This window comes from Exophiala oligosperma (assembly GCF_000835515.1).
Source record: "Exophiala oligosperma strain CBS 72588 unplaced genomic scaffold supercont1.6, whole genome shotgun sequence".
Taxonomy (NCBI): Eukaryota; Fungi; Ascomycota; class Eurotiomycetes; order Chaetothyriales; family Herpotrichiellaceae; genus Exophiala; species Exophiala oligosperma.
Window position 1 is genome coordinate 1970841 of NW_015622823.1, and position 24805 is coordinate 1995645.

Below are 24805 nucleotides of genomic sequence, written 5' to 3' on the forward strand. Positions count from 1 at the left end.
TTGGGAGACGCCGAGAAGAAGAGCTGTTGGCTGCCAGACAAGGCCGTGGTAATTCGAATGAAATGCCAGTCGAACCAGGACAGAGCCACATGCGCTGGACAGCAGTCGACCTTCTGTCAATGCCGAGAGTGCGATCACTTCTGGACCATGACAGCAAACTCTACGATGTGATCGTCGACAAAAGCACGAGTGACGCCGTTGCTTGTGGAGGCTACATCACCATGCTATCAATACGGAAAGGTAGTGGCGTTGGTGGTGACTTTGGCGAAAACTCCTGGCCGGTGTCGGTGCATCCGGTGGAAGTTCTTGCTCTTAACCTTGCCGCTGTCACGGCTGTTGGATGTCGTTGGGTTTCCATATCCTACTCCGGATCCCGCTTCTGGTTCGTGGAACGCAATGAGGGTGATCCCGTCAAAGCCACTGCCATACGAACTACTGGAACAATCCCGCCCCAAAGCGATGGCAGTCACTACATCGCTCCATATATCTTTTGGCGTCTGGAGAAAAAGGAACAGATAGAGCTGCCTGAACCAGGCTTCGGAGGCTCGGCAGACAACGTTCATCGCCCACAAGTATATCACTGGCTGTACGTTCTAGTAAGAACTGATGTGCCATTTGTATCTGACCCCTGATATCGACCTCATCGTCGGATAATATTCTCCCACACTGGAGATATGTAGACTGTCATCCATGCCATTGGGATGGAATGACGACGGTTATCGCCAGCATGGATTTCACTGGCTCGGTCGTTATTTCTGGTGAGAAACGATGCGCCATCCGGGACGGATCTTTCGAACACGGCACTGCTGTCGCTGCCTTCCCTTACAAGATATGAGATACATAGGCCATGATCCCGTTCTGCTTGAGCACATCGCCACATAGACAGATGAAAGCAACAACGAAACCCTCCAATAGGCCGATTGAAACCCACGACAGACACAATGTCATGACGCGGCTACCTCGGCCAGACGACAGCACTCTCAATAGATCATCGCAACAACACGTTCACATATTCAAGGACAAGGATCCTTTCTGATAATTCAAGGGCTCAGTACACGGTAACAAATAGGATCGTCATCATGGTCTGCCACTCTCTCCCCTGCATGTTGACAATGACATTGATGGACTCCTCGGCCTTTCAGTTTCCGACTTCCGACAACCAACGTTGCCCCAAACTTCAAACCAGACAATTGTTCCGTCCCTTCATCAGCCCCAATGATGGTGGCTTCCCTGAAGGAACTGAACCAGCAGCCTCAAACAGGACCCAGATTGAAGATGTACATGTACATGCTCCCCGTACAACGGAGTAACTTGCCACATGGTCTGCCGAAATTATCCATATTGTCCAACATTCCCAGCCAGTTCTCCTTCAACTCGATCAGTACAAGCCTATCGTGATATCACCGCGAACCCTGGCTGTGAGATGAACTTCGGCCTCGAGGTCAAGTTTGAGACCAAGCATCAATGCGGCAGGCTTGAGGTTTCCGTTCTCGTCCGTCGCGCCTTTGAGGAGGCTACCTACAATAGCCAGAAGGAAAAAAAAGGGTCAGTAAACTGGCCTCAAACACACACACACACACACACACACACACACACACACACAAAGGAAGACAGGAAGACAGGAAAAAGCTTCGCACACAACACATACCTGCAGGTTGGCTGAGAGAGTCTGACGTGGGTGGAAGAGGTAGTGCTGTCGTTGTGGCTCCGTTGGTCGTGGCCAACGCTTTTCGCTTGCCCGCGGCTTGTCCGTCGTCGCTACCGCTCGAGTAGCCAGTGTCGGCGTTTTTGCCGTATGCGGGACTGTACACAGAGTGTCATGGTCAATCATACGATACTCATACCTCGGGAAGATGATGAAAGGTCTCTCGCTTACGTGGCAGCAGACATGTTGATGGTGGGGTTGTTGAGTGTTGAATCTGAGTGTGAAGGGTTTGTCCGTGTGTGCGTATGAGGAGGTTGCGATTAGAGTAGTTGGCTTCAGCTGATATGATGGTGGCTGTTGAGGAATATCAAAAGGATATGATTAATTATTGATTTTTCTTCGGCACGTTCCAGACGACTCGAAGGCTTCTGGTTTGGGTGATTATGTTGTTGTGTTGTTGTTGAATGGAAGAATGGAAGATTGAGACTCTCTGGAGAGAGATTTGTGCTTCTTTTATGTTCGTGTCCTTTGGTATCTCTTACTCGGTGGTCTCTGCAGAGTTCCTAAACATTCCAGGGGAAGTGAAGATACATTGTAAAGCGGAGACGGGGGGGGTGTGGTGGTTCGGTCTGGAGCATCGCTTCATAAGCGCAGTATCCGTTGCACGAAGCCTACTATCCCTTGTTTTCATTGACAGTACCCAAGATCCAGGACGTATAGTAGGTTGCTTCTACAGTATTACAATACCGAGGATCGAGTGTGTCTGCTGATGTCCAGATGACCCCGCAAGGCTGTAGAGGATGGAACATTTCGCCCGTCGCAAGGCCATTGTAGGGGGTCAATTCGCAGTGTGAAACACCACCAGCCATCGTTTCACAGTGTAGCCGAGATCTGACCACCTTTTCGGTATTCTTTGGGGACCATGACGGGCGTGGCGTGACCTAGATTCCCGTTTCTGCATTGCTGATTCTGAGTGATTCACAGAGCGAGCGCGCGAAGTACTCCGTGTCGTTTTCAGCGTCAGTAGATATGCTTCACCGTCGCCAGTGTAAATAGATCGAGGGAGTGGTCAAATCACTCAGGTACGCACACAACTCTTCCTTCACGTTCTGAACAATGTGACACCCAAATTAAAAAACCAAATCCTCATCATATCATGTACCATCACTTCTCAGGTCAAAGACAACGATCGCCTCATGGGCCAGGTCGAGATGATGATGCGGTCGTCTTCTCCACGAGATCATGCGCAACAGTCTAGTAGCTTGATCCGTGATGGCTCTTTGATATCACCGCTGCGTCGTCCCACATCACCGTCACCGAGCTCAACTGACAACGTTCCGCCTGCACTCTCACACGCCATTCACCAGACAGAGGCTCTTGCGGCGCAAGTAGATCCTGCACTCCCATGGGAAGACCAGGTTTACTCTGTACATTATAGATTATTAATCAGTCATTGATACCAACTCTCAACCCAGTGAGGCTCCTCTGACAGGGTCACTTTGTCTTACTCCTAGGAGATGGATACATATCGAGCTCGTATCTTCGCTCAGTGAGCTGCTATCCCTCAAGCTCTTTTTTTTCGAGTTCGGCTGCCTTTGCCTTGCGCCCGTTTTTTGGTCTTGATGTTGTTCTTGTTGTTATTGTCTTCGGATCAGATCACTGGATCCTTCTTCTTCAACAATCTCTTTTCTTTCCTCCATAATTCAATCTCCAACACTCGTGTACTACGGTTCAAGACCTCGGACTTGAGCCCGTCATCATCACGGTCAAAATATATCGCCCAGACATGAGGTTCTTCTTCCACGGCCACAAAACCTTCCCAACCTTGTAAAGTCATTCTCCTATCCTGCCTGGTACAATCAAAGGGTCCCGTGATGTTGGGCTGAGCGTCAACCCGTAGACCGTATTTGACTTCGTAAGTCTTTCCGTCAACATATACCCAGTTCAATATGGGCGGGTCATCAGAAATAGTCGACACGAGACCCTCGTAGTTTGTGTCCGGGTACGGGAGATAATAACCTGCAAACGGATGACCACCATGATGCTTTTTGTCCATTTTGTCATGAGCAGCAGTGTCATGCAACAACTTTTCGTCCTCATCACCATCATCGTCATCATCGTCACCAACATAACCTTCGTTTTTGCGATTTTCTTGATCCAGATTGTGGTGATCCCCGGAGACCGTATCAATGTAAAGCTGTATGATTGTTATCAATGGGTCAATCTGAGGATCTCCCGTAAAAGAAGATCCTTCCTGCTTTCGCAAAAAATAATCTTGTTACACGACGGTCTGAAAAACTCACCTTGTTATTTCGTAGGACCACTCTACGACCGTCAATCTCTCGGGACCTACTCGACGCTTTGACGCACGTCGCGATCAAATTACATCTCCTCGCCCGGTGTTCTTCTCTCTTGTCTTTACTCTGTCCTTGTCTTATCGCCTCTGACGTTGCCAACATGGCAGGACAAGTTACCAAAGCAACAATCATGGGAAGTACCATTTTGTTTTTGTTTCTTTTTTTTCCCTTGAAACAAACAAATGCGATGCTTCGTCTTTTCTTTTGCTTTCTAGAATTGGTCTTTTTTTTTCTGTACAACTATCTGGTATTCTGGACCCAGAGAGTCAAAAAGAGCCAAGTCTTGCCGAAAATGGTTTGTTCGTGGATCGCGAGGCTGGCTTACCCCTTTTTCATTAATGTCCGCACGGACATTGGCGTCAGCCACAACTACGTTATCGTTTGGTGGCCTGTTGTCAACAAACATGCCCAACCCAGTTGGCACCATAGGTTCTCTTTGTACTGTATGGAGTTATCAGCATCGAAAGAAACGGGTCACGCCACCTTTATGTTGTCGGAAAATGGCCTGGTCTTCTAGGCGACCTAGTCTGAAACAATGGTTGGTGGTGATGCTTATTTCGTTTCACTTTTTGCTCTTCGCTTCAGATCTCGCCTTTTTCATGTCGATTCACGTCGAATCTTGTATCGGATACCACTATGGATCTCTGGTGTGGCTAGACTCGTGGTAGGATTTCATTCCTGGGTGAAGACAATCATCTGATTCCGCTCGGCTGGGTTTGAGTCCAGGGATGGGAGAGAATACCATATGTAACTAAGACTTCCAGTTGTTTCTCTGGGTTCCAAGTACGAATCTAGGAGGGAATCTTTATGTACATCTCAAGAGAGGTTGTGTGTTGAGAGTTGATCACAGAAAGAGAAAGAGGAATCTATGACGGGTATGAGTGAGTAACCTGCAGGAGTTCTTCCACATAGTTATTCCCGGTATAGAGCAATCGCCACCTGTCAATGAAAGACATTTTCGCGCACCGCATAGAGTCCTCGCAGTATCTCATTCGATAATAAAATACAGATTCTCAAAAGAAGGGCCGTGAGAGTCTTACTGAGAGTATAATAGTACAATTTTCCTAGGGACTCTCAAGTCTTTAGATGAATGCCGCTTTTTCTTTGAATAGAAACCTCGCTAATAACAAAACTTGAGGCTCTCTTTCTCCATCTCTTCTGCATATGATATAATTCGCATGGTATGTTGAGAGAAGAAGAGAATAGCCCCCCTACATTTGAATTTTGGAATATTGAAAGGAGTGTGTCACCACATAACCCGTCGTATCCCCTTGAAACTCGCACCAGGCAGTACCTTGCCACTAATATAGTCAGTGACACAAGGCTCCGACGTCGATAGTTGTGGCCGTTGTTCGTATCAATGAATCTCCAAGTCTGTACTGGCTCTCCCTGAAGTAGCGATTCATGGCTCCCATGTTGATTGGATTTCTCAAATGCGTTGACGTTGATGACATTGTCGACGTGCTCGACAGCGATATGCCAGAGTCGACTGTTCGTGACGAGATGTCAGAGAACACTGATATTGAACTATCGCGGGATCTCGTTGTCGATTTCGAGACTTCGGCATTGTCAGTGTCATTGTCGTTTTGGTAATCTTGATCATGTTCATGGTGGAAGCACTTGGCCGCGGTCATTGTTGATGTGTCGGGGATTGCACGCTGATATGTCTCCTCCTCTGTCACGATGGATTCCGTCTGGACGCATGCGTGGGTATACAAGGGCCGTCTGCGAACGGGTGACCGCAGCGTCCGGCTCTGCTCGGTATTTTGAGGTTGAGCTTCAGGCCACGTCGTCATGTTTCGTTGGCTGTCGTGGCTTCTGTTACGCTCATGAGAGCCCTTGAGGGACAAGATACCTGTAATTGCAATACTTCGTGGTCTCAGCTTCTTACGGCCCTGCAGCTGTCTTCGTTGAGCGGAAATGCCGAGGTCGTTATTTGGTACTGTCGAAGTGGTGGGGGCTTCGGGGTGTGAGAATGAGAACGTATGTGACTTTCTGCGAAGTTGTACTATTGCCGTTGATGCGGCACACGATGTCGAGGTTGAAGGTACGATCTCATCTCGACTGGTACCTGCACCTGCGCAGATGGAAAGGCGGGGGTCTCGAAGTCCGGTGTTGATGTGGGAAATTCGATCGTACTTGTCAAAGGCGAAGAACTCGTCATTATGACCTAGAGATACCTGTAGCGTGTCTAGGTCTCTTTTGGTCCCGTCGGAGGGAAACAACCAACGTTCGAGCGCTAGCGGGAGACCGTGTCTTTCTACACAAAAACAATGCAATATGTCAGTATACGAGTACACAAAGGGACCAGAGAGACCACAGTGGATTAGACGATAGGAAGAAACAAGCAATCCGAGTATCTCAAACGAATCATGAGCAAGGAAGAGATTGGATAGTAGGAAAAAGGCATAGAGAGGTGTGTGTCGTGGAAAGATGGGGACCTGACCTTGTCGATATTGACCTTGGCTGTCTTGCCAGCAAATGTAGTATCTGTCAAAAGCACCGAGCGCATACACTATGATCTTGTCCTCTCTTTCCAAACGTCCCAGGAGGTTGTGCAGTCGTATGTCTGATTTGGCGCTCGCCGGTCTAGAGAACTTGTTCGTAAATCTGTCATCATTTTGGATAGGGTCAGCGTTGTCATGCTTTGCCTTGGGAATGCCTCTCTGCGGATTATGCTTCTTGTTGGACATCTTGGGGCGTGGAAGGTCATCTAGAGGCACTGAGGGCATTTGTGGACAGCCGCGACATACCTATCGTCATACTCCAAATGGGTGCTTGATGGAGGGGTTGGGTATGTCGATAGCATGGCCATTGATCCGTACTATGTCATGACCGATGTTGACTGCGTAAGGCCCTTCTTGATGTATCTGTCAGAATCGTCCTGAGGAGTAAGGTCGAATAACAGCCAATCCGTCAATCTGTCTGTCTGTATGTGTGTTTGGCGTGTCGATTCGCAGAAGCAATGATTGAAGCAATGTGCGCAGAGTCTTGAGCGCAAAGCTCTAGCTCAAGAACCCTGCAGGATCGTCATCATGCTGAAAATGCATGGTCTTCATGCTTCTGGATATTGTGGGCCATTTCTGTACTGGAACCAAGTCCCCCTTTCTCCAGGTCAGACCACTCGGCATATGACAGGTTGTTATGAAGCATAGAATGTCGCAGTTCGATTCCAACAAAAGACAACCTCCTACACGCACCATACAGTACCAGAACATTGGACGAGGCTGAAGTAGTTGATCCTCATACGGAGCAGCTGCCCTTAAGGTGGAACCCAGAGGACGATTTGTTTTAGTTCTTTTATTCTTATTCGCTCAGCTTAGGCCCTTCAGTTCTCCCGTAAGTTAGGACAAAATATCAAAGCATTCATATCATCACCCCATCATCTCATGTACATATCTCGACCTCTGCACTGGTATGGGTATTCATACTGTTCCAAAGATCCCTCATCTTCATAATAATCAATTACAAATCTTCTCATGTCACGATGTTCCCACCAGCCCATACGGAACTTCATTGCTTCAAAAATGCCGAGCTGCTTCAGCTCTTTGTCGCTCGACCATTCACTACCAGGCGGGATGGCTGCCAGGATTCGACTACTCGCCAACAGACTTGCTACAGATGCGATGCTGTACGGATTCTTCGGCATGACTTTGTGTGTGTCGACAAATAACATGCTGGATATGGCGCAGATGGCCATCGTGGCAAAGATGGCTTGAAGAACACGCGTCGCAATCATGTTCTGCTTGATTCGTGGCTGTGTCGGATTGAGGAATGTCGCTGCGACGGGAGCCTGGCCGGGATCGTCACCGGTGGGCTTTGTGTTGGGCTCAGTTGCGTACGTGTTGATTAGTTGTGCCACGACAGTTCCGTAAAGACGAGACATCTCTCTGTTCAGTACTGATGCATTCATTAACTCCGGAGCAGACAGGTGTGTCAGATTCGAAAGCGTAGTGAGCCAGTCGAGCAAAACCCCCTGACCGAGAAGAATCGCCTGTAGCTCTACAAGGCTGGGAAATACGTCGCCGCCCCGGCTTGAATTGAAGTAACCGTCGTACAAGATAGTCTCGGTGCCAAGAACTGCCTGTGGTGGATTGTTGATGTCGAATTGCCATGAAGGATAGTCCAGCTGAACGTCGACATTGACAAGCTCAATGCGTGGGCGGCATTGCAGGGCCGTTGCTTTGGTAGTGTTGCCCTCGTCAATCTCGGCAAGCATGAATACAATAGTCGGGCAATCTGGCCTCGACGTGATGTCTACTGTACCCGGACTGGGGTTGTCCGCTGTCTGATTGTAGAAGTTAAAGTTATACGACGGCCGCTGGGTGTCATAGTTCTGGTACGCCAAAGCATCCGGATATCCACAATTATCTTCCCGAGAGCCAAACTGGAGCCCGTTGAAAGAGAATACATCAGAAGCAAAGGAGGAGGTACCAGTTGTGTGATTGCAGTTCAGGTTACCTTGCATCGCAGGTATGCGACCTCGGACTTGTCGCCCACTCAAATTCGCGGTGGGCGACTTATCGGATTGCAAGTCAAAATGTGGGAACACAAAGCGGCCGTAGGTCCATTGAGGAAACGAGAGATTGAAGTTCTCAATGAGACCACCAGTAAGAGCTTGCTGCCCAGTGTAAATGTTGATACCGGAAACACTTGCTCTCGTCTCGATCCCAGGGTACCAGTCTGGAGAGTAATATATGTCACTGGTTGCATCGCTGATGTTCCAACGACTTCGTTGTACCAGACTTATTGATTGACTAGTTGTTGTATTAATGGAGGTGAACAAGCTGGAGACTGTTATGGAGAGTGTCGGCGCAATAAGAACCGCAAGGGTAGACGATATGACGGCCCAGTGTTTTCGTCTTAGGGCGGATAAGAATGCCAGAAGTGTGATTCGCCGATGATGGTTTTGGAAGATACTTCCTGCCGCATCAGCGTTTCCCTTACTCAGGAGGTGGTATTGTTGAGCTGTACGAGCGGTGAAGTCCAGCATGTCATAGATGGTTCGGACTACGAGCACAAAGAATGCAGGCACGTAGATGAAGGCGTAATGAGAAAAGCTTTCTGTGTCTGTGTTTGCCAGGCCGTCATGTTTGACTGAAAGTTGGTAGAGAAGCTCCAGAATGCCGATGTATATGATGGGAGATAAGATTATTAGGATGCGTAAAGGCCATTTCGCCGTTGCTGGTCGCCACCAAGCGACATCCCGACTGTTAGGCTGTAGCAACACCGCGCGGTGCTGCTCGATCACTGGATGCTCACATTCGATAGAAAAGTAGAACTCTGAATCCCTTTCGGTGCGGAATTCGTAGCCACTTAGCAAATGCGCAATCTGTTCGACCTTGTACGTTCCGGAGTCACGAAGAACAGCATTGAACTTGTTGCTGCGCGCGAGGATCGTGCTCAGGCCGGCAATTGTCACCGGGTCCCGAGGACATACTTGCCGTATATCGGACCATATCAAGAAGGCCGAGACGAGACAAATGAGTACTAGAATGATTTCAGTTGCAACAAATGACACCGTCCTGATCGAGAGCCGTGATTGCCGCGATGAAACGCTACCCTGAGCGACGGCATCCGATGGCATCAAGATGTTGTCCTTTGCTGCCTGGGCCATCATCACGGGTATTGTGTTCTCGGCATGTTGAGCGAGATATGCTGGATCGAAAAACTGGGAATGATCTCCATCCCAGCCAGGGTCGATTAAGTAAGCCGTGTTCAATTCGCCCCCGTTCCCATTATCGAAAGCCTTGTAAGCGCGCAAGAACAATCTCTGGGCAATATTATCATCAACGGTCGTTATATTGGTGGGATCCCCGAGTTCAATCTGCACCTCTGTGTTGGACGTGGTCAATCCTGGCGGGAACATCACTCTTCCATAGTAAGCCCTATAGGAAGGTTTGCAAATGAGAGGTTGGAAATCGACAGTATCGAATGTTGGATTTATCAGGATTGTGCGATTACCGCCGGGTTTGCGATTACCACCGTACATCATGAGTCGCCAGTCGTAGGAGTATCGGTCGGGCACAGTGTCCACGTCCAGGAGAATCAACGCGTCCTGGTCTCGACAGGAACAACATCCCGGGCTGTTCCAAAGAAAGTAACCATCACCCTCCTGCGTAAAGTTCATGTTCATCCACCAACTGGCATTCTTGCATGTGGGGCTTTCGATTTGCATGGTGTCGTTCCAGGTATTTCCGGGGCTGCCGGGGTTGTATGGAGACAGTTGCGCGGTTTCGCAGGTCATATTGAGCGACAAGACCTTTAGGTCGACGGTAGACGTCATATTGGTAGAGGGGTCGTTATTGACAGTCTCGTAAACAAGGTTGTGTTGGGTCCCTATTGGGCTCGACAGGTTTTGGGAGATGATGCCTACACTGACGAAATAAGGATCGGAAGATGCGGTTTGCTGGAAGGCGTCAGTGAAGGATGAATCGTCGAGGGTAGAGGCGAGGGTGAAGGTCGCCGGCCTTTCAATGGTGATGTCCTGCTTCACCAAGAGACCCGTGGAGAGGACGATGAGCACTTTGATCAGAAGAGTTCCTAGAACTGCAACCGAGACAACCCAGTGCTTTCGCTTGGCCGCTTTGAACATGGCCACAAGATTCCACATAGAAACGTAGTCGAGCAGGACGCTTTCATCAGCTGGTACCTGATCTTTGGACATGACGATCCAGGGCATCATCTGCATTGTGCGAAATTCGACCTGGGTCCAGAAGGCTGCAATGACGATAAAAACCACAGTCGGACCGAATATCCATAGGTAAGATAGATCCTCTCGGACATCGACTATGCCGTGATTTTTCTTCGCCACGGAAAAGAGCACCGCAAGCGCAACGGCCACCAGCAAGAACGCTGACAAGAATAGCGATAATATGTATCGTCGGAGAAAAAGAGGCGTCCACAGCCGCCGCGTCTGTGGTTGAAATTCCTTGTGCTGGACACCAGGTGTTGGCACTTCGTCGTAAATGTCAACTTGCGAGAACAACTTTGCATGTTCGAACACAACCGGATTCTTCCTAGTGAGCCGTGGATAAAGCGGCATTTCGGTTGGGAGGTTCGAGTCTTTGGTCCTTTTCTTCCGTCGAGCCTTCTTCTCTTACTGGGAAGATGATCTGCTGGGATTTCAATGTCAGCCTTACGCGCCAAAGTATCGCGCCTCAGACAACTTCAGAAGTCATGTTGAGAAAAGGCCATTGCGCACAGTTGAGGCTTCATACGTGCTATAATACAATTCCAAGGATAGGCATATTGTCAGCCCCCAGAGGCTGTGGGACAGGCCTCTGTGGAATGTGAAACTTCTGCCGCCTTCATATGTTTCGGACGGACTGAGGTCACATTGGCCGGGAATAGGTCAGTTGCCTGAAGCGGCTGAGTTCTGGCTTAGTTAGCGAGGCTGAGCTGCGCCCGTGGACCGCGCCCCAATGCTCACAACAAGATTCATCAGGTATTAGGGACGAAATCTGCAGCCTATAGTCCCATAATTTGAATCGGACTTGACTCTGCGTTGACAACCCTTGAAGAAATATTTGAGAAGTGAATGGCTCGGGAAGGCCTGGGGTCTGGGGGAGCCAATAGTGGGTAAGGTAAACAATTAGCCGCCTTACCTGGTCGAGACCTTTGCAAGCGCTGTCTAGTATCGAAATCGGCCTTCATCGACTTTTCATCAATAAGGGAGAAGCAGAAACACTTCGTGTCAGTACACTTTTGGAAGAACCGAGGTGGGCATCCAATCCTTTGGCACTTGGCGGCATGGTTTACAAAAAAGTCAGCGCTTGCAGACTCTGCAGTTCCTTGTCATTGTCCCGCAATTTCTTGTCCACATTCGCCGGCATGACCAAGGTCTCTTTGAATGCACGTACGAGTACCGAGATAGATATCTAAGGTACCTAGATAGTAGATACTCCAGGCCACTAGGCAGCGTCATTGGGGGTGTCACGAGTAAGGCTGCCTCAAAGCCTTCTGCCAAGCCGCTGCCCCGCAAAATTTTAGAAACAAAGTCTATTCAAGGCCAAAAATTTTGGACTGCGATTCGCAACATCAGGTAATTAGTGAAGAAAGAGTCTTGTGCATACACTTCACACGCAGACAATAAATTGTCTTCAGTTTTATTCGTTGACCTGTACAAAGACCACAGTGAAACTTCTTTGGGCACATCTGAACTTTTCACAGCTTGAACTTGTCCTACTCTCTTCCACCGTTCCAACTCTTCCCTCCCCGCATCACGACTCTCACTGTCCACTGTGTCGACCATGGCGGAAGAAACAGTGACCGATGCCCTACAGACAGCTGTTGATCACAATGCCGCAGCCGCCGAAGATGCGAAGAAGCTCTTAGCAGAATTGCAGGGTGATTCCGAGCAGAAGCAGGAAACCAGTGAAACCACAATTGTCGAGAAGCCTGCGACCGATGATTCAGACAAGAAAGAAGATGACAGCAGAGATCGAGAACACCGCAACGACAGCGCACACTACTCACGTGGCGGGCGAGGTGGCCGTGGCGATCGCCGAGGAGGATTTACTCCTCGCAACTATCGCAACAATAGCAAATTCGACCCAACCTCCAAAGAAGTGACCAATGACCCTGCCGCTATTCGCAAACAGGTATGTCTCTAGAAGCGGCACAGATGTAACTCGGCAGTGTATACTAACTCTCTTCTTCTAAGGTCGAGTTCTACTTCTCTGACTCGAACCTGCACACTGATACCTTTATCCGCAAGTCGATCAAGGAAAGCGAAAATCAGTCCGTCGATGTGAAAACAATCCATAACTTCAAACGTATGCAACGCTTTCAGCCTTTTGAGGCAGTCGTAGAAGCGCTGCGTGATTCGACTTTTGTGGAATTGACCGACGAGGAGACACGCGTTCGACGAAAGGACCTACCGGAGGACTGGGATGACCCGAACAAAATCACCATCCAAGAGAATGCTGCCATGCCACGCAGTGTCTATGTCAAAGGCTTTGGGGACGAAGTTGCCAGCACACAATTCGACATTGAAGAGTTTTTCGAACCCTATGGTCCCGTCAAAGCAGTCCGACTGCGACGTGCCCAAGACAAGCTGTTCAAGGGAAGTGTGTTTGTCGAGTTTGATACGGAGGAGACGGCCAAGGCATTTCTCGCGTTGGATCCAAAGCCGCAGTACAAGGGCAACGACCTCCAGATCATGAGCAAGCGAGAGTACTGCGAGAAGAAGGCGGATGACATCAAAGCCGGCAAGATCGTACCAAACAAGTCGAGATTCCAATCAGGAAGAAGAGATAACCGTGATGGTCGAGACTACAAGCGAAAGAAAGACGGAGAAGATACTCGAGACTGGAGAACTCGAAGAGATGAGGACAAGAAGCGCGGTTTCAGAGATGACAAGAGACGTGGTGATCGTGGACACAAAGGTGGCCGGTCGTATGAGGACAAGACAGATGAGAGGTAAGGCGCCCTGCATGTCCGTATGCCCTGAGACTCAATACTGACGTTGACGCAGGGGAGTTCCTACGGTTAAGTCTTCTGCAGGACCGAAGGACTCTGGTCGCGATGAAGCACTGGCCAAGGCTAGAGCCGCTGTTGAAGAAGAGACGAAGAAAGAGCAAGGAGACCAGGCTATTCACCAGAATGGCAGTGCTGAAGAGACTACAAGCAAGAAGCGAGCCAGAGAAGAAGATGGCGAGGCCGGACCGGAGCCAAAGAAGGTTGATGCCAAATCCGAAGAGGTTTCTGCTGCGGCATCTTGATCATCTCCTGTAATCGAGAAGAAGAGTTTGGGAAAGCATGGAGTAGTTGTAGGCGAAATCTGCCCACCAAACTCCCTTCGCCTGCTTACACATTTCGATGTCAGGCTGACTACCTTTGCATGCGTCAACCGGCTTCCACATCTTGCGAACCTCATTCGACAACTGCAAGTCTTGTTCCTACTACGAAAAGTATTTCAAGGGCTGATACTGGCATAACATCTACGTTCAGACAGAATCTTTCGGGCGCTTCTGTCTACATCGGAGAAAACCATGAATTCACGGGGTGTTGAAGGTGGCCACAGAGCAAACACATGATACCTCTATGTACTTACATTGGTAGTTTTTCTCGGCGCATATCTTCAAGGCGGAATCATTACTTAAGAAGTTCCTGTACCTACATTAGGTAGTTACCTTAATATGAAGCAATTCTCTGGGCGTCTATCATTACTTCCATCGTAAGGCACAGTCCCGTATGTGCCAAGACTGTATTGTAACTACCTGCGCGACGCAAATGGCACGAGGTGACATATCAATGTCTCTCTGTGTCTGTGTGATTTCTTTTCACATCATTCCTGAGACTTCATCCAAGATTGCTGTGTTGCGTCGTGACGCTGTACAAGTCCAAAAGAAATCAAGATACAATATTCCGAGGTTCTTCCGATATCAGCACGTGATTCTCCTCTTTCAAGACTCAAAGCGGAACAATCAAAGTCATGCCAAGTGAATCTCCAAACTTCACGAGGTTGATTCAACCAACAACCCATCCACCTTCTCTACCTCCATCTCTTGAGAACACAAGCACTTCCGAGGCTGAGACCGAGAGCACAAGTACAAGTCTATTGACACCAGAATCGCAAGAGAATGAAGCCAGCTCTGATAGTCATGATAGTGGCAACAACTCCGGCGCATCTCAACTGATCACAAACACCACTCTCAGCGTCAATACCAATCCGTTGGACTCTCAATACCAATCCGTTGGACTCTCAATACCAGTATTGTCCCTGGGTACTAGGTTGCAACTGCACCGATAATTGCGGATGTGCCGGCCGCACTCCTCACGACCAAGAACACGAGCACGACGTCACAATGCGTCCAGCCAACGGTGACCATCCTCCTGCTAGACCATCACAGGGTAGCGGTAGAAGTGGCCCTTTGTCTAATTACGTCCAAGTCGCCAAGGCCTATATCTTTGAACAACAGATCCAGAAGGCTCTCCATGATACCGGGGTCAGCCAGGCCAGAGAGGATAGTATCAGACTAGCTGGGGTGTTGTGGATTGACAATGTTAGAAGAGTTTTGAAATTGTGAGTTTTGCGGGTTGTTTGTGGTTTTATTTTCCTCTGTTCGCTGAATGAGGCCTTACCTATAAATCACGCTCTACAAACCTCTACCCCAATAAGCTGTTCAGCATGCTTCAATCAGAGAGAGTTATGAAAAGGAATCTAAGGCAGAGACAAATGCAGCTAAAGAAGAGCTCAGACTAATGCATCTATCTACAGACCAGTCAGAACATTCAACACAGCAGTCATCTACTTCCACAAATTCCGCCTTCAGCACTCCGATGGAGAGTACAGCTTCGTGGTAAGTCCTATGAATCTCTTTCGTATAGTTCAACATGTTGTGGTGGAATCGAATGACTGACTTTCGCACCAATACCACAGGATGCCGCCGCCGCAGCACTCTTCACGGCCTGCAAAATCGAAGACACCCTCAAAAAGTCACGAGACATCCTCTGCGCAGCCCACAACTCCAAGATTCCTCGTCAAGACCACCTCTCCCCTGACAATCCGGTACGTACCTGCCCTTTCTTGCCTCTCTTCTCATCATACAGAGCTTCTGGCTCTCCTGATTTTGAGATTGGATGTAAAATATATGAGGAGACTCGGGCCAGACTTAAACTTCAACTCGGACTAATGACTAACATTGTTTCTGTCTTTCTTGTTAGATTTTCGAAGCACAATCACGCACCATAATCGGTCTCGAAAGACTCATGCTCGAAGCATCAGGATTTGACTTTCGCAGTTCCCATCCCCAAGGCTTGATGATAAAGCTCGCCAAAATGTACGAGTTCGAAAAATCATCCCCCGTCGCCCGCACCGCATACAGCATATCCCTCGACCTCTTCCGCACCTTTGCTCCTCTCAAGCAAACCAACGCCACGTTGGCCTTTTCATGCCTCGAACTCGCAGGACGGCTGCACGATATCGAACATCGCGCGATCTGGCGTGGCGAAGACTACAATCAGTTCAAGATCGATCGGGGCATGGTCATGGAAACACTGCTTGATCTGCTGGAATTGTACACACACCATCGCATGTCGACCACCGTGGGACCGGAATTCCCGGTCGAGATCTTCCTCAACGTCAGAATCCCTCTCAACGTGGAGTGCGAGGAGAAGAAGATCCCCCGCTTCACGGCGTGGTTCGAAGGAGGCACCGAACGGAACGGCAGTACGAGCACCTCGAACGGGACGATCGCGAATGGAGATCACCCACACAGCCGGAGTCGTGATTCGAGCAAGAATGTGAGTCCCAAGGACGTAGCCAGCCCCAGCACGAACGCCAGCAGCGCGAGCACGGCTCCTACGAGTGTCCCACCTCCCGGAGGAGCGAATGCGATACCTACGGGGACGGCTGTGAGGCAACGAATGGGAGAGAGGGGTCGCGAAGGAACCGTCAGATTCATTCTGAACCCGGATAGAGAACGGGAGGAAAGAGACATTATCAACATGTACAATCAGCCTTGAGAAGTGACTGTCCCCAAAGGAAGCAATTCACAGGAGCATCAATCAGCCGATCACTCACCCCTCATGGGTAGGCGGATCCAGTACCTTCCTATTCCATGTTTGTACATTACGGAATCCTTCGGCTGAGCAAAAACTGTCATCATTGACACGGCTCGACCTGGGTTTAGGGCATCACTGATCAAACCTGGCCTGGTCTGAATCTCATCTTGTGTGTACAGCCATGTACAGAGTCACACAAAACACAAAAGCGAAATGAACAACGGAAAAGTCAAAACAAGGCAACCTGTTTGTTCGGCGCCCGGGGATTAGAGGGGTCGTCTGTCGTGTGCATTTTTGGAGGAGGCCATGATTGTTACTGGAAAAAAAAAGGGTCTTCCGGGTACGGAGTACAGCGAGTAGGTCTGCATGGCCTGCCTGAGTGAAGAATTCCGGAGGGGGGTCTTTCCCCCAGGGCGTTGTCCAGAAAAACATGGCTTACTGATGACGGTTCCCGCGAGGGACGGCGATGTCTTCCTACCTATCTACGCAAGGCACCTCTGTGGCCTCTCCCTCTAGGCACCTGTAAATTTGATAACAATCAATACTCTGGACTCAAGGTAGGCTCACTGAGCACCTTCTCTGGGTCACACTTGTTTGGCACAATCTTGACCACGATCAATGAAATCCGACTGAGAAAGGACAAGAAGATGGAAGTTCGAAAATGACGACATGATCACTGTCATCATTGCATAAAAGGCAAAGGTATATGAAAAACTCCTCATGGTCAACAGGTGTCGATACCATCAGCCCATCCACCATCTGTTAATCGTCTTCAAAGGTCGTTATAAAAGGGGTATGGTTCGTCCAAAACATCACCCATCATCTTCTTCATGCTCGTCATCATCTTGGAGGAATGATTCCTCCGTCATCGGGTCAGGAGGATCCCACGTAAGTGGAATTGGTCTGTCACCACCACAAGGCCCGCCGTCGGGAGCGGTGGGTGGCAACGTGGGAGTCACTTCACCGTCGGTGTCATATCCCAACCTCTTGGTGAAGGTGGTGTCGTCGCCGCTGGCCCACGGCCAAGGCACATCTGTGTTTTCGTCGATCGTCGCCAGTCTTCCGTTGACGAACAAACGCTCTTCCACCCCGAGGCCGTGGTCGATGGTTCGAAACATTTGTCCCATGATCCAACGGCCCAATTCCCTGACTTTTGTGGTGGTAGCGTTGTTGTTGTTTTTGGAGGCATTGATGGCCCACCTCGACAGGCGGCGAAGTTGAGAGCGATGTTCAACCGAGTCGATACCTTCACTGATCATGTAGGACAAAAGCCGCACCGTCATGGGGTTGAATTCACGGTTGCTACCCTCCGGTGGAAGGGCATCTAGGATCAACGACCTCGGTAGAGGGTGTACGAATGGACCGACTAGGTCGTGATAGCGAGGCTGCCTCGCTGATGGAATCACGGGAGGAGTCGGCTCGGACTCGACTTGTGCCGCCACTCTCATGGTGGCATAATGTAACTCGAGCAAGACCAAAGTGGCCTCTTCATTCCTCTGTCGTAGTGCAGTCCTGAGTCCCTTGAACAGAGCCTCTGCAGAAATCTCCAAAACCTGATCGTGTTCCACAAACCTCATCCCTTGGCGGAGAAGTCTGAGTATACTGATGTTTTCGGGCGTCCATCTTGGAAGGTCTAGGAATTTGTCCGGTATCACTCGTACGGCCAAGACGCTTACCCCTCGGTCCATCTCCTTGTGAAGCCTGCCTTCCCGGTCGGCCCAACACTTCCAAGTCCAGATCCGTGGGACCGGGGGCCATACCTGCTCTCCCACCTTCTCCTCCGCACCAAACTCCAAATCCGAGGGGGGTTGGCGCATCTGCGGATGGCTGGATTCCCGCTGCTGCCCTGGGCGTCGTCGTCGGCCGTGAAAATTATCTTCCGTCGTGTAGAGAAAGTTACAAGGGGCTCGATAATGTGCCATTAGACCCTTTTCGTCGCCCGCTTCGGGGATCGTTCCCAGAACATTTCTCCTTTCACCGTGACAATAAGGGTGAGCGATGGCGTCTTCGGAGAGACCAAAAGAGTTCTGCTCTCTGACCTCCCTCGCCCTCACCTGGCAGACCTTTAGGTGGACGAGTCTCGGAAGGCATTTTTCCAACCGTTCCTGGTTGAACCACTTGCAGGTCATCAAGTTTCTCTGGATTCGAATCTTCTGTTCCAGACCGATGTGGCTGTAACCTGCCGGCTTGAAGTATTCTTCGACAATGGGACCTTCCGTGTCATCGTCAAAAAAAGCCGTGGCGATGGTTGAGAGGTAGATGCTTTCGACGGAAAGAGCCTCGCCCAAACGCCTCGAAGCTCGTGCCAAGTTGACTTCCATGTCGGCCTTGAAAAAGATTTCCTGGATGATTTCATGTGGCAGTGACTCGATTCTAGACATTCCGGCGGCACGTGAATGTCGACCACCGGCAGGCCCGTTATGTGTCTGGGTTTGTCGGCGGGCGACGAGTAGCTGGACTCTGGAATTCCTTTCTTTGGCCGCATGTCTCAACGCCGCAGTTCGTTTCAAGGGTCGCCCGACGGATCTGGGATGTGTTGATACCGAATCAGATGCTGGCCGCTTCCTGTTCGACGACCCCAAAGGTATCAACGTGTTGGGGAGTTCGTTGATGTCGCTCATATTCAATGAAGTAGACCTCCCTAAGCTAAAAAGCCTAGAGGAGCGAACAAAGAAAGCAAGGAATCAGGCCGTAAACCGTCGATGCGACAAGCAGGCCACAGGCCGGTTGGACTGAATCGATAGCAGACTATTAATAGTAATCAGTCCTCTGTCTCTGCGTTGGGAGAGAGGCGAGATCAATGCCGTAGGTTTTGTGTGGCAAGATTCTGATAATGAGGGATGATTTTTTTGATGTTTTTTCTTACGGTCCGTGAGGTTGAAGCAGGTGGAAGCTATTTTTTGAGGGAAGAGAGGTCCTTCGAGTGCTTGAACTTTCATACCTACCATGATAAATATTCCTCGTCGTCGTGATCAATTCCTAGTTGTCCAATCAATGAAAGAAAGATGTTGCTCTTGTCCAGGCCTTGTCAAGTTAAGTTGGTTGCGTTGCCTCAATTAAGATCCCCACGGGCCGGCATCGACACTATCCGCTAGTGAAATCGCTACATCTTCCCCACCTTCTTCCGTCTTGTGGTTGAGGTATGAAGATATGCTGAGCAGGGATGTTGATATCCTCCGTCGTGACTGTAGAGTGGCAGGGCAGGAAGAACCACCTGTTGCAAGCTACAAAGAATGGACCAACTGCGAAAGAAGAACACGAGGACAACCAACATACTGGGTGCATGTTGTGTTATATTTCCCTTGTCTCTAAATATTCTACCGATGAGTGCTGATGTCCTATCTATCCGAGCCGAGTGTTTATAGCGACTGCCGTTGTTACGTCCACTCGGGCCAGTTGCATCTATCAATCAAAAAAAAGAAGTTCTCATCCTGTTTGGGGCTGGTGGGCGGCGTCGTCTATACCAGGAATCTGAAACCCTTGGTGGCCGCCTCAGTTGGGACGGCGCCGCCGCTTGCGAGTACACTCGTTCTCCTTTCGCCGCCGCCTCCTGTGGATGCAGAGGACGCGTTGATGGCCCCTTCGACAAACTCACCTCGGTCGAGCTTCTGGTTCAGCCTAACCAAGATGAAGCGGAGGATGGTGGCAAAGATGATGGCGGTCCCGGCCATGGCGCAGCATATGGACATGGCCACGACGTAGCGTGGAGCCGCCGATGCCGGGAACATGTAACTCGCAAAGATGCTGCTGGTGTTGGAAACGGCGTTGATCGCCGCGATGGCCGCGGCACGTTTCGGTGCCGGTCGAGGGAGCGTGTTGGAGATCCAACCCAGACAGACGACGTAGCCCGTGTAGACTCCCGGGATCATCAACATCATGGCGACGTATCTCGGGGCCGTGGCGGTGGTGGCGGCCGCCAGGATGAAGGCCAGGATGGCAAAGTAGAGCGGCGTGGTGACGTGGAAGTACCGTTCCCCAGTCCGGTCGGCGTGCCAGGCGTTGACGAAAGCGGTGATGACCCCCAAAACGTAGGGTGGACAGGTGAGAAGCAGAGAGTTGATCTTGGAGTACCCGAGGGTCTCAACGACTGTCGGAAAAAAGTTCGTCACGGATCCGGAAAAGACGATGCAGAAAAGGATCACCATCTACAATAGTAACAAGAGCCCATTAGCAACGAATTCGCACATACCTAGGCGGTTTTGCTTACCAGAATCCACATCTTGATGTCTTGGAATGCCAACTTGGCTCCGTAGAGCAAGGAGTCCTGTCCATCCTCGGTACGGTCCTCTTCTCCAATATCTTCTTGGAGTCTCCAGATGGCCAAAGTTTTTTCGTCATCGCTCAACCAAGCCGTCGTACTGGGGAAGTCGGGTAGGATAAAATATGCACCTAGGGCGACGCCGATGGTGACGCCTCCCTCGACGATGAAGAGCCATCTCCAAGCTCTCAAGCCGTGCAGACCATCCATTCCGTCCGTGATGCCGGCGGCGATCAAGCCGGAGAACGCACCGGACAGGAGAGATCCGGAGTAGAGCATGGCGGTCCGGAATCCCAACTCTTTACGAGTGTACCAAGAGCTGAGAAAGAAGACGCAGCCGGGGAAGTAGACGGCCTCGACGAAACCGAGGAAGAATCGAACCGCGATGAGACCCCCAAAGTTCTGTACGCCGGCCGTGGCCATCGATATCGCACCCCAGATGACCATCGCCGTGGACAGATAGATGGACGGTTTTCCAAACTTGTTCATGAATAGATTGGACGGGACCTGCATCAGGAGATAACCCACGAACAAGATCGACACCGCGGTCTGGTACTGCGTGCCGTGGAGCTTGAGGTCATCTTCGAGGCCCGCGAGACGGGCGGCGGCGATGTTGTTTCGGTCCAGGTAGTTCAGGATGTAGATGACGACGATGGTGGGGATGAGACGAAGGTCGATCTTGCGGACGAGAGCCTTCTCTCTGGCCGCCCGGTCCTCAGGGCTGAGAGACTTGATGTAGGCCGGGGCATCTCGCTGTAACTCGACAGTCACAGCTTGTGGCTTGTCTAGATCATCGTTGGACATGGTTTTTGAAATGTTATCTGGCAGGCCATGATGATCACCCATCTTGATGCCACGGCGGAGGGGGGGGCTTTGTCGATGAAGTTTGTATGGGAAGGGAAGGGGGGTTTTCGCTGGGCCTGGTCCGAGGGAATGAATGTCAACAATGTAGAAGGACAAGGAGGTGAATCTTCTGGGGGAAGTCAAGTAAGGATCACTCCAGGTTTTTGCATACACGCGCAGCACTGATATTTATTATCCCCCGTTCCCTCTCACTTTTTATTGACCACCCCAAGGGGTATTCTTCACGGGCTGACTTGGCATGTGGTGGTGGATCGGGCGTCTGTCGCCGGATACTACTTCAATCCACAATCTCCCCCAGATGGAGGGACCGGAGGCGGTGATAATTGTCGCCATCCAAGGTCAACAATCGCCCAAGTCTTCCGGGGTGGACAGACAGCTGTGGTCTGAGATTGACAATACATGTTCCCCCTATGCAGGAGAAAGACTTTTTTTTGTTCCAAAATGTGTCCTGATCATCAACAACAGTCCTATCACATCGCGCCCGATGGAGGTCTTTTTGGAAAGGCAGCCCTGATTAAACCGGAGACTCTGATGCTTGGACGGAGTTGGATCGGGGATTGACTTCAGCGTGGCGCCGGCAATGCCGTCGGACCCTCAAGGCGGACTGTCACCCCAAGGTCAACAACAGGAGAAAGCAAGACAAATGACTACAACGTGGTCCTACTAGACATGACCGATTCCTCCGTTTGATGCTGACATAGCAGTCCAGCTAATTACGCTGTACGGAGTATTCTGTGGTGATATGTTCGGTGGTTTGTGTGCACCTGGTAAATAGCCTTACCAACCCGACATTCTACCGCCTACCACCGTTCACCCTGTTCGATTCGCTCAAGATATGAAGCACAACGAGGAAAGTCCAAGCCACAGGTATCCGTGGTCTACGATAGGCGCATCTCATCGATCAAGATAGCCAGCCAGATAGGCCCCGTATCTCACCTGTCCTCTTCTGGTTGTGTGCCCCACGGCTGAAAGGGAAAGTCAACCGGGACGCCGAGTCACATGTCAGGCTGGAAGTTTTGTGAGGCTCAACTTTTCAACAACGATAAATGTCCCGACGCACCATTGGGTGACCGATTGAGATGAGTTACAGTTTACTAAAATCTTCATAGATCTATATTATGGCAACAATGCAAGACCGCATGGCATTCTGTACATTTGGCATGTTCATCATCGGTACGGGGACGCCTAGAGAAATAACACATCACCAGCAACAAGCCTAACTTATGTCGTAGATCAAATCGAGTACTTGAATGCCAGTCGAGCACCGGTGCAGAAAATACTCGGCGGAGCAGGTACCTACGCAGCTCTAGGAGCTAGACTTGCTGCTGGGAGGAAAAATTCCCATGCCGTGTCTTGGATAGTAGACATGGGATCAGATTTCCCATCCGAATTCCGTGCACTAATCGACACGTGGCGGACGAGCTGCATCTTCAGATTGGACATGGGACGACTGAGTACGACGGCGTGGAACGGATATGGGCCGAACGAGTTTAGGGGTACGTCTTGCATTTCTCGAAATTGAGCGTCGCTTACATGACAAGCCTTCAAGTACTTGACGCCAAAGTTACGGCTTGATGAAGACTCCTTGTCTGATGAGCAGGCTCTGGCGGAGTCTTTCCACATGGTGTGCTCTCCGGAGCGTTGCGTGTCCATCATCAGAGGCATTTTGGCTCGCCGAAAGAAGCTTGGTCCAGACGAGCCGAGACCAGTGTTCGTTTGGGAGCCGGTGCCGGATCAGTGTACTCCAAGGGAGCTCGAAAAGGTACTTGAAGCCATTGAACATGTCGACGTCATTAGTCCGAACGCAGACGAGTTTGCCGCGCTTTTTACAGGCAGCCCTGAACAGGACTCGAAGCAGAAAATGGTGGAAAAGCTCCTAGGTCGGTCCGAAGAGAAACCGTCAGATACGCTGCTTGTGATCAGGGAAGGAGCACAGGGATGCACCGCCTATCAACGCTCAGAAACCCTACTACACTTGAAGGCTTCTCATCAAAGTGCCGAAAACGTGGTAGATCCTACGGGGGGCGGAAATACATTCTTGGGTGCCTTGGCTGTCGCTCTAACGGACAGAGTCTTGCCTTCAGAGCAATATCTGGTGGAATCTGGATTTGTCGGAGATTCACGGCTGCAACGAGTGCTTCTTGCCCTAGTGCATGCCACAGTCGCTGCCGGCTATGCTATCGAGCAGGTAGGCATGCCAACCCTCACAGACGTGGAGCAGGACGCTTGGAATGGTCATGCATACCAGAAGAGATTCACATCTTACCTAGCACGAGAGAAATCTTATATAGCTGACCAGCTCAAACAATGGCAATCGATAAAACCTTGATAACAATATCGTCCTTGAACTAGTGTTTTTGGATATGTCTTTGACTTTGTGCGTATCAAATCGGATCCTCACTCGGCTGATTCTGGTCAAGCCTTTTGTCTTCTCAGCATGAAGAGGTTGACTCTAGTGTCCAGATGCGAGCATGAAGCTCTTTCGCTCTTCCGTCTTCCTAAAAGTGATATCCCCCCTGAATTTGGACACTTCCCGTCCCCTCACCCTGATTCAATATCGCTCGATATAGTATGAATGAGTATGTACAAGTTGATGCTAAAGGCCTTGATGTTGGTGTTTTTCTTTTAATTGAAGGTCATTGCGTTCGTTCGAACCCGGATACTATCTGGCTTTGTCGTGCTCGATGATCTGTTTGCTCCAACTAAAGCACAGTCAGTCTTATTCCAACACTTGTCCACGCTGATCGAAGAACTGATGTTTCAATCCCTTGATCCAAGCTACCGCCTAGACTCGGTGCATGCACGTACTTTCTGCTGGGGAAGAAGCCGGTCTTCTCTGGCATCTTATTTCTGTATTCCCTGTTCGCTGAGGCGCTGAAGGCAACGAAGACAACAGCTGCAATGGCCGCGCCGAAGATCATCGTGTTCGACTTCCAATTGTGAGGTTGCGCATACCAGCCACCAGCAGGTGACCAGACGTGCTTCGGATACGGTATCTTGCCGCCGCCACCCATGTCTGCGGGTGTCTAATTTCAAGGGCAGGATTATAGGTGGAAGGGGTTGCAATGATGATGGCCTGCGTTGTCGAACGGTGTGGTCGAGATCAAGAGGTTCATGGTTCCGGAGGTCGCAGTTCACACAGTATTGAGGCTCAACCATTGGTCATGAGCT

The 24805-nt window shown here is 50.2% G+C and overlaps 5 protein-coding genes across 7 annotated transcripts; 3 read left to right on the top strand and 2 right to left on the bottom strand.

Annotated features, from left to right (window-relative positions):
* Positions 1-12052: 12052 nt before the first annotated feature.
* On the top strand, positions 12053-14150 carry PV06_07130. 2 transcript variants are annotated; one of them, XM_016408318.1, is made up of 4 exons: positions 12053-12605; positions 12668-13425; positions 13481-13775; positions 13832-14150. In XM_016408318.1, exons 1-3 carry the CDS (start codon positions 12255-12257, stop codon positions 13725-13727), a joined length of 1356 nt encoding a protein of 451 aa, XP_016261798.1. In that variant the 5' UTR covers positions 12053-12254; the 3' UTR covers positions 13728-13775; positions 13832-14150. The 2 variants fall into 2 exon arrangements, with proteins under 2 accessions (XP_016261798.1, XP_016261797.1); XM_016408317.1 differs by having other exon boundaries at positions 13481-14150.
* Positions 14151-14495: 345 nt separating this feature from the next.
* Positions 14496-17035, top strand: PV06_07131 (uncharacterized protein). Its single transcript, XM_016408319.1, has 4 exons — positions 14496-15031; positions 15227-15308; positions 15389-15517; positions 15673-17035. Exons 1-4 carry the CDS (start codon positions 14814-14816, stop codon positions 16471-16473), a joined length of 1230 nt encoding a protein of 409 aa, XP_016261799.1. The 5' UTR covers positions 14496-14813; the 3' UTR covers positions 16474-17035.
* Positions 17036-19970: 2935 nt separating this feature from the next.
* Positions 19971-21616, bottom strand: PV06_07132 (uncharacterized protein; the record flags this gene model as incomplete). Its single annotated transcript, XM_016408320.1, has 2 exons — positions 19971-20657; positions 20720-21616. The coding sequence occupies 2 exons, from the start codon at positions 21614-21616 to the stop codon at positions 19971-19973; spliced, it is 1584 nt and encodes a 527-aa protein (XP_016261800.1).
* Positions 21617-22404: 788 nt separating this feature from the next.
* PV06_07133 lies at positions 22405-23963 on the top strand (the record flags this gene model as incomplete). Of its 2 annotated transcripts, XM_016408322.1 has the most annotated exons (4): positions 22405-22682; positions 22744-22807; positions 22867-23130; positions 23176-23963. In XM_016408322.1, the coding sequence occupies exons 2-4, from the start codon at positions 22753-22755 to the stop codon at positions 23961-23963; spliced, it is 1107 nt and encodes a 368-aa protein (XP_016261802.1). In that variant the 5' UTR covers positions 22405-22682; positions 22744-22752. The 2 variants fall into 2 exon arrangements, with proteins under 2 accessions (XP_016261802.1, XP_016261801.1); XM_016408321.1 differs by having other exon boundaries at positions 22405-22807.
* On the bottom strand, positions 23904-24736 carry PV06_07134 (uncharacterized protein). The gene is made up of 2 exons (XM_016408323.1): positions 24443-24736; positions 23904-24336 (listed from the first exon to the last, which is right to left on the bottom strand). The coding sequence occupies exons 1-2, from the start codon at positions 24646-24648 to the stop codon at positions 24297-24299; spliced, it is 246 nt and encodes an 81-aa protein (XP_016261803.1). The 5' UTR covers positions 24649-24736; the 3' UTR covers positions 23904-24296.
* Positions 24737-24805: the final 69 nt, after the last annotated feature.

What these genes read in the sequence shown, in the direction of transcription:
- PV06_07134 (XM_016408323.1), bottom strand. Translation starts at nt 24,648, where the DNA reads ATGGGTGGCGGCGGCAAGATACCGTATCCGAAGCACGTCTGGTCACCT. An exon ending in GGCTTCTTCCCCAGCAGAAA is followed by an intron (nt 24,337 to 24,442) that starts GTACGTGCATGC and finishes ACTGTGCTTTAG; the next exon opens with TTGGAGCAAACAGATCATCG.
- PV06_07130 (XM_016408317.1), top strand. Translation starts at nt 12,255, where the DNA reads ATGGCGGAAGAAACAGTGACCGATGCCCTACAGACAGCTGTTGATCAC. An exon ending in CTGCCGCTATTCGCAAACAG is followed by an intron (nt 12,606 to 12,667) that starts GTATGTCTCTAG and finishes TCTTCTTCTAAG; the next exon opens with GTCGAGTTCTACTTCTCTGA. An exon ending in GAGGACAAGACAGATGAGAG is followed by an intron (nt 13,426 to 13,480) that starts GTAAGGCGCCCT and finishes ACGTTGACGCAG; the next exon opens with GGGAGTTCCTACGGTTAAGT.
- PV06_07131 (XM_016408319.1), top strand. Translation starts at nt 14,814, where the DNA reads ATGCGTCCAGCCAACGGTGACCATCCTCCTGCTAGACCATCACAGGGT. An exon ending in GTTAGAAGAGTTTTGAAATT is followed by an intron (nt 15,032 to 15,226) that starts GTGAGTTTTGCG and finishes ATCTATCTACAG; the next exon opens with ACCAGTCAGAACATTCAACA. An exon ending in ATGGAGAGTACAGCTTCGTG is followed by an intron (nt 15,309 to 15,388) that starts GTAAGTCCTATG and finishes CCAATACCACAG; the next exon opens with GATGCCGCCGCCGCAGCACT.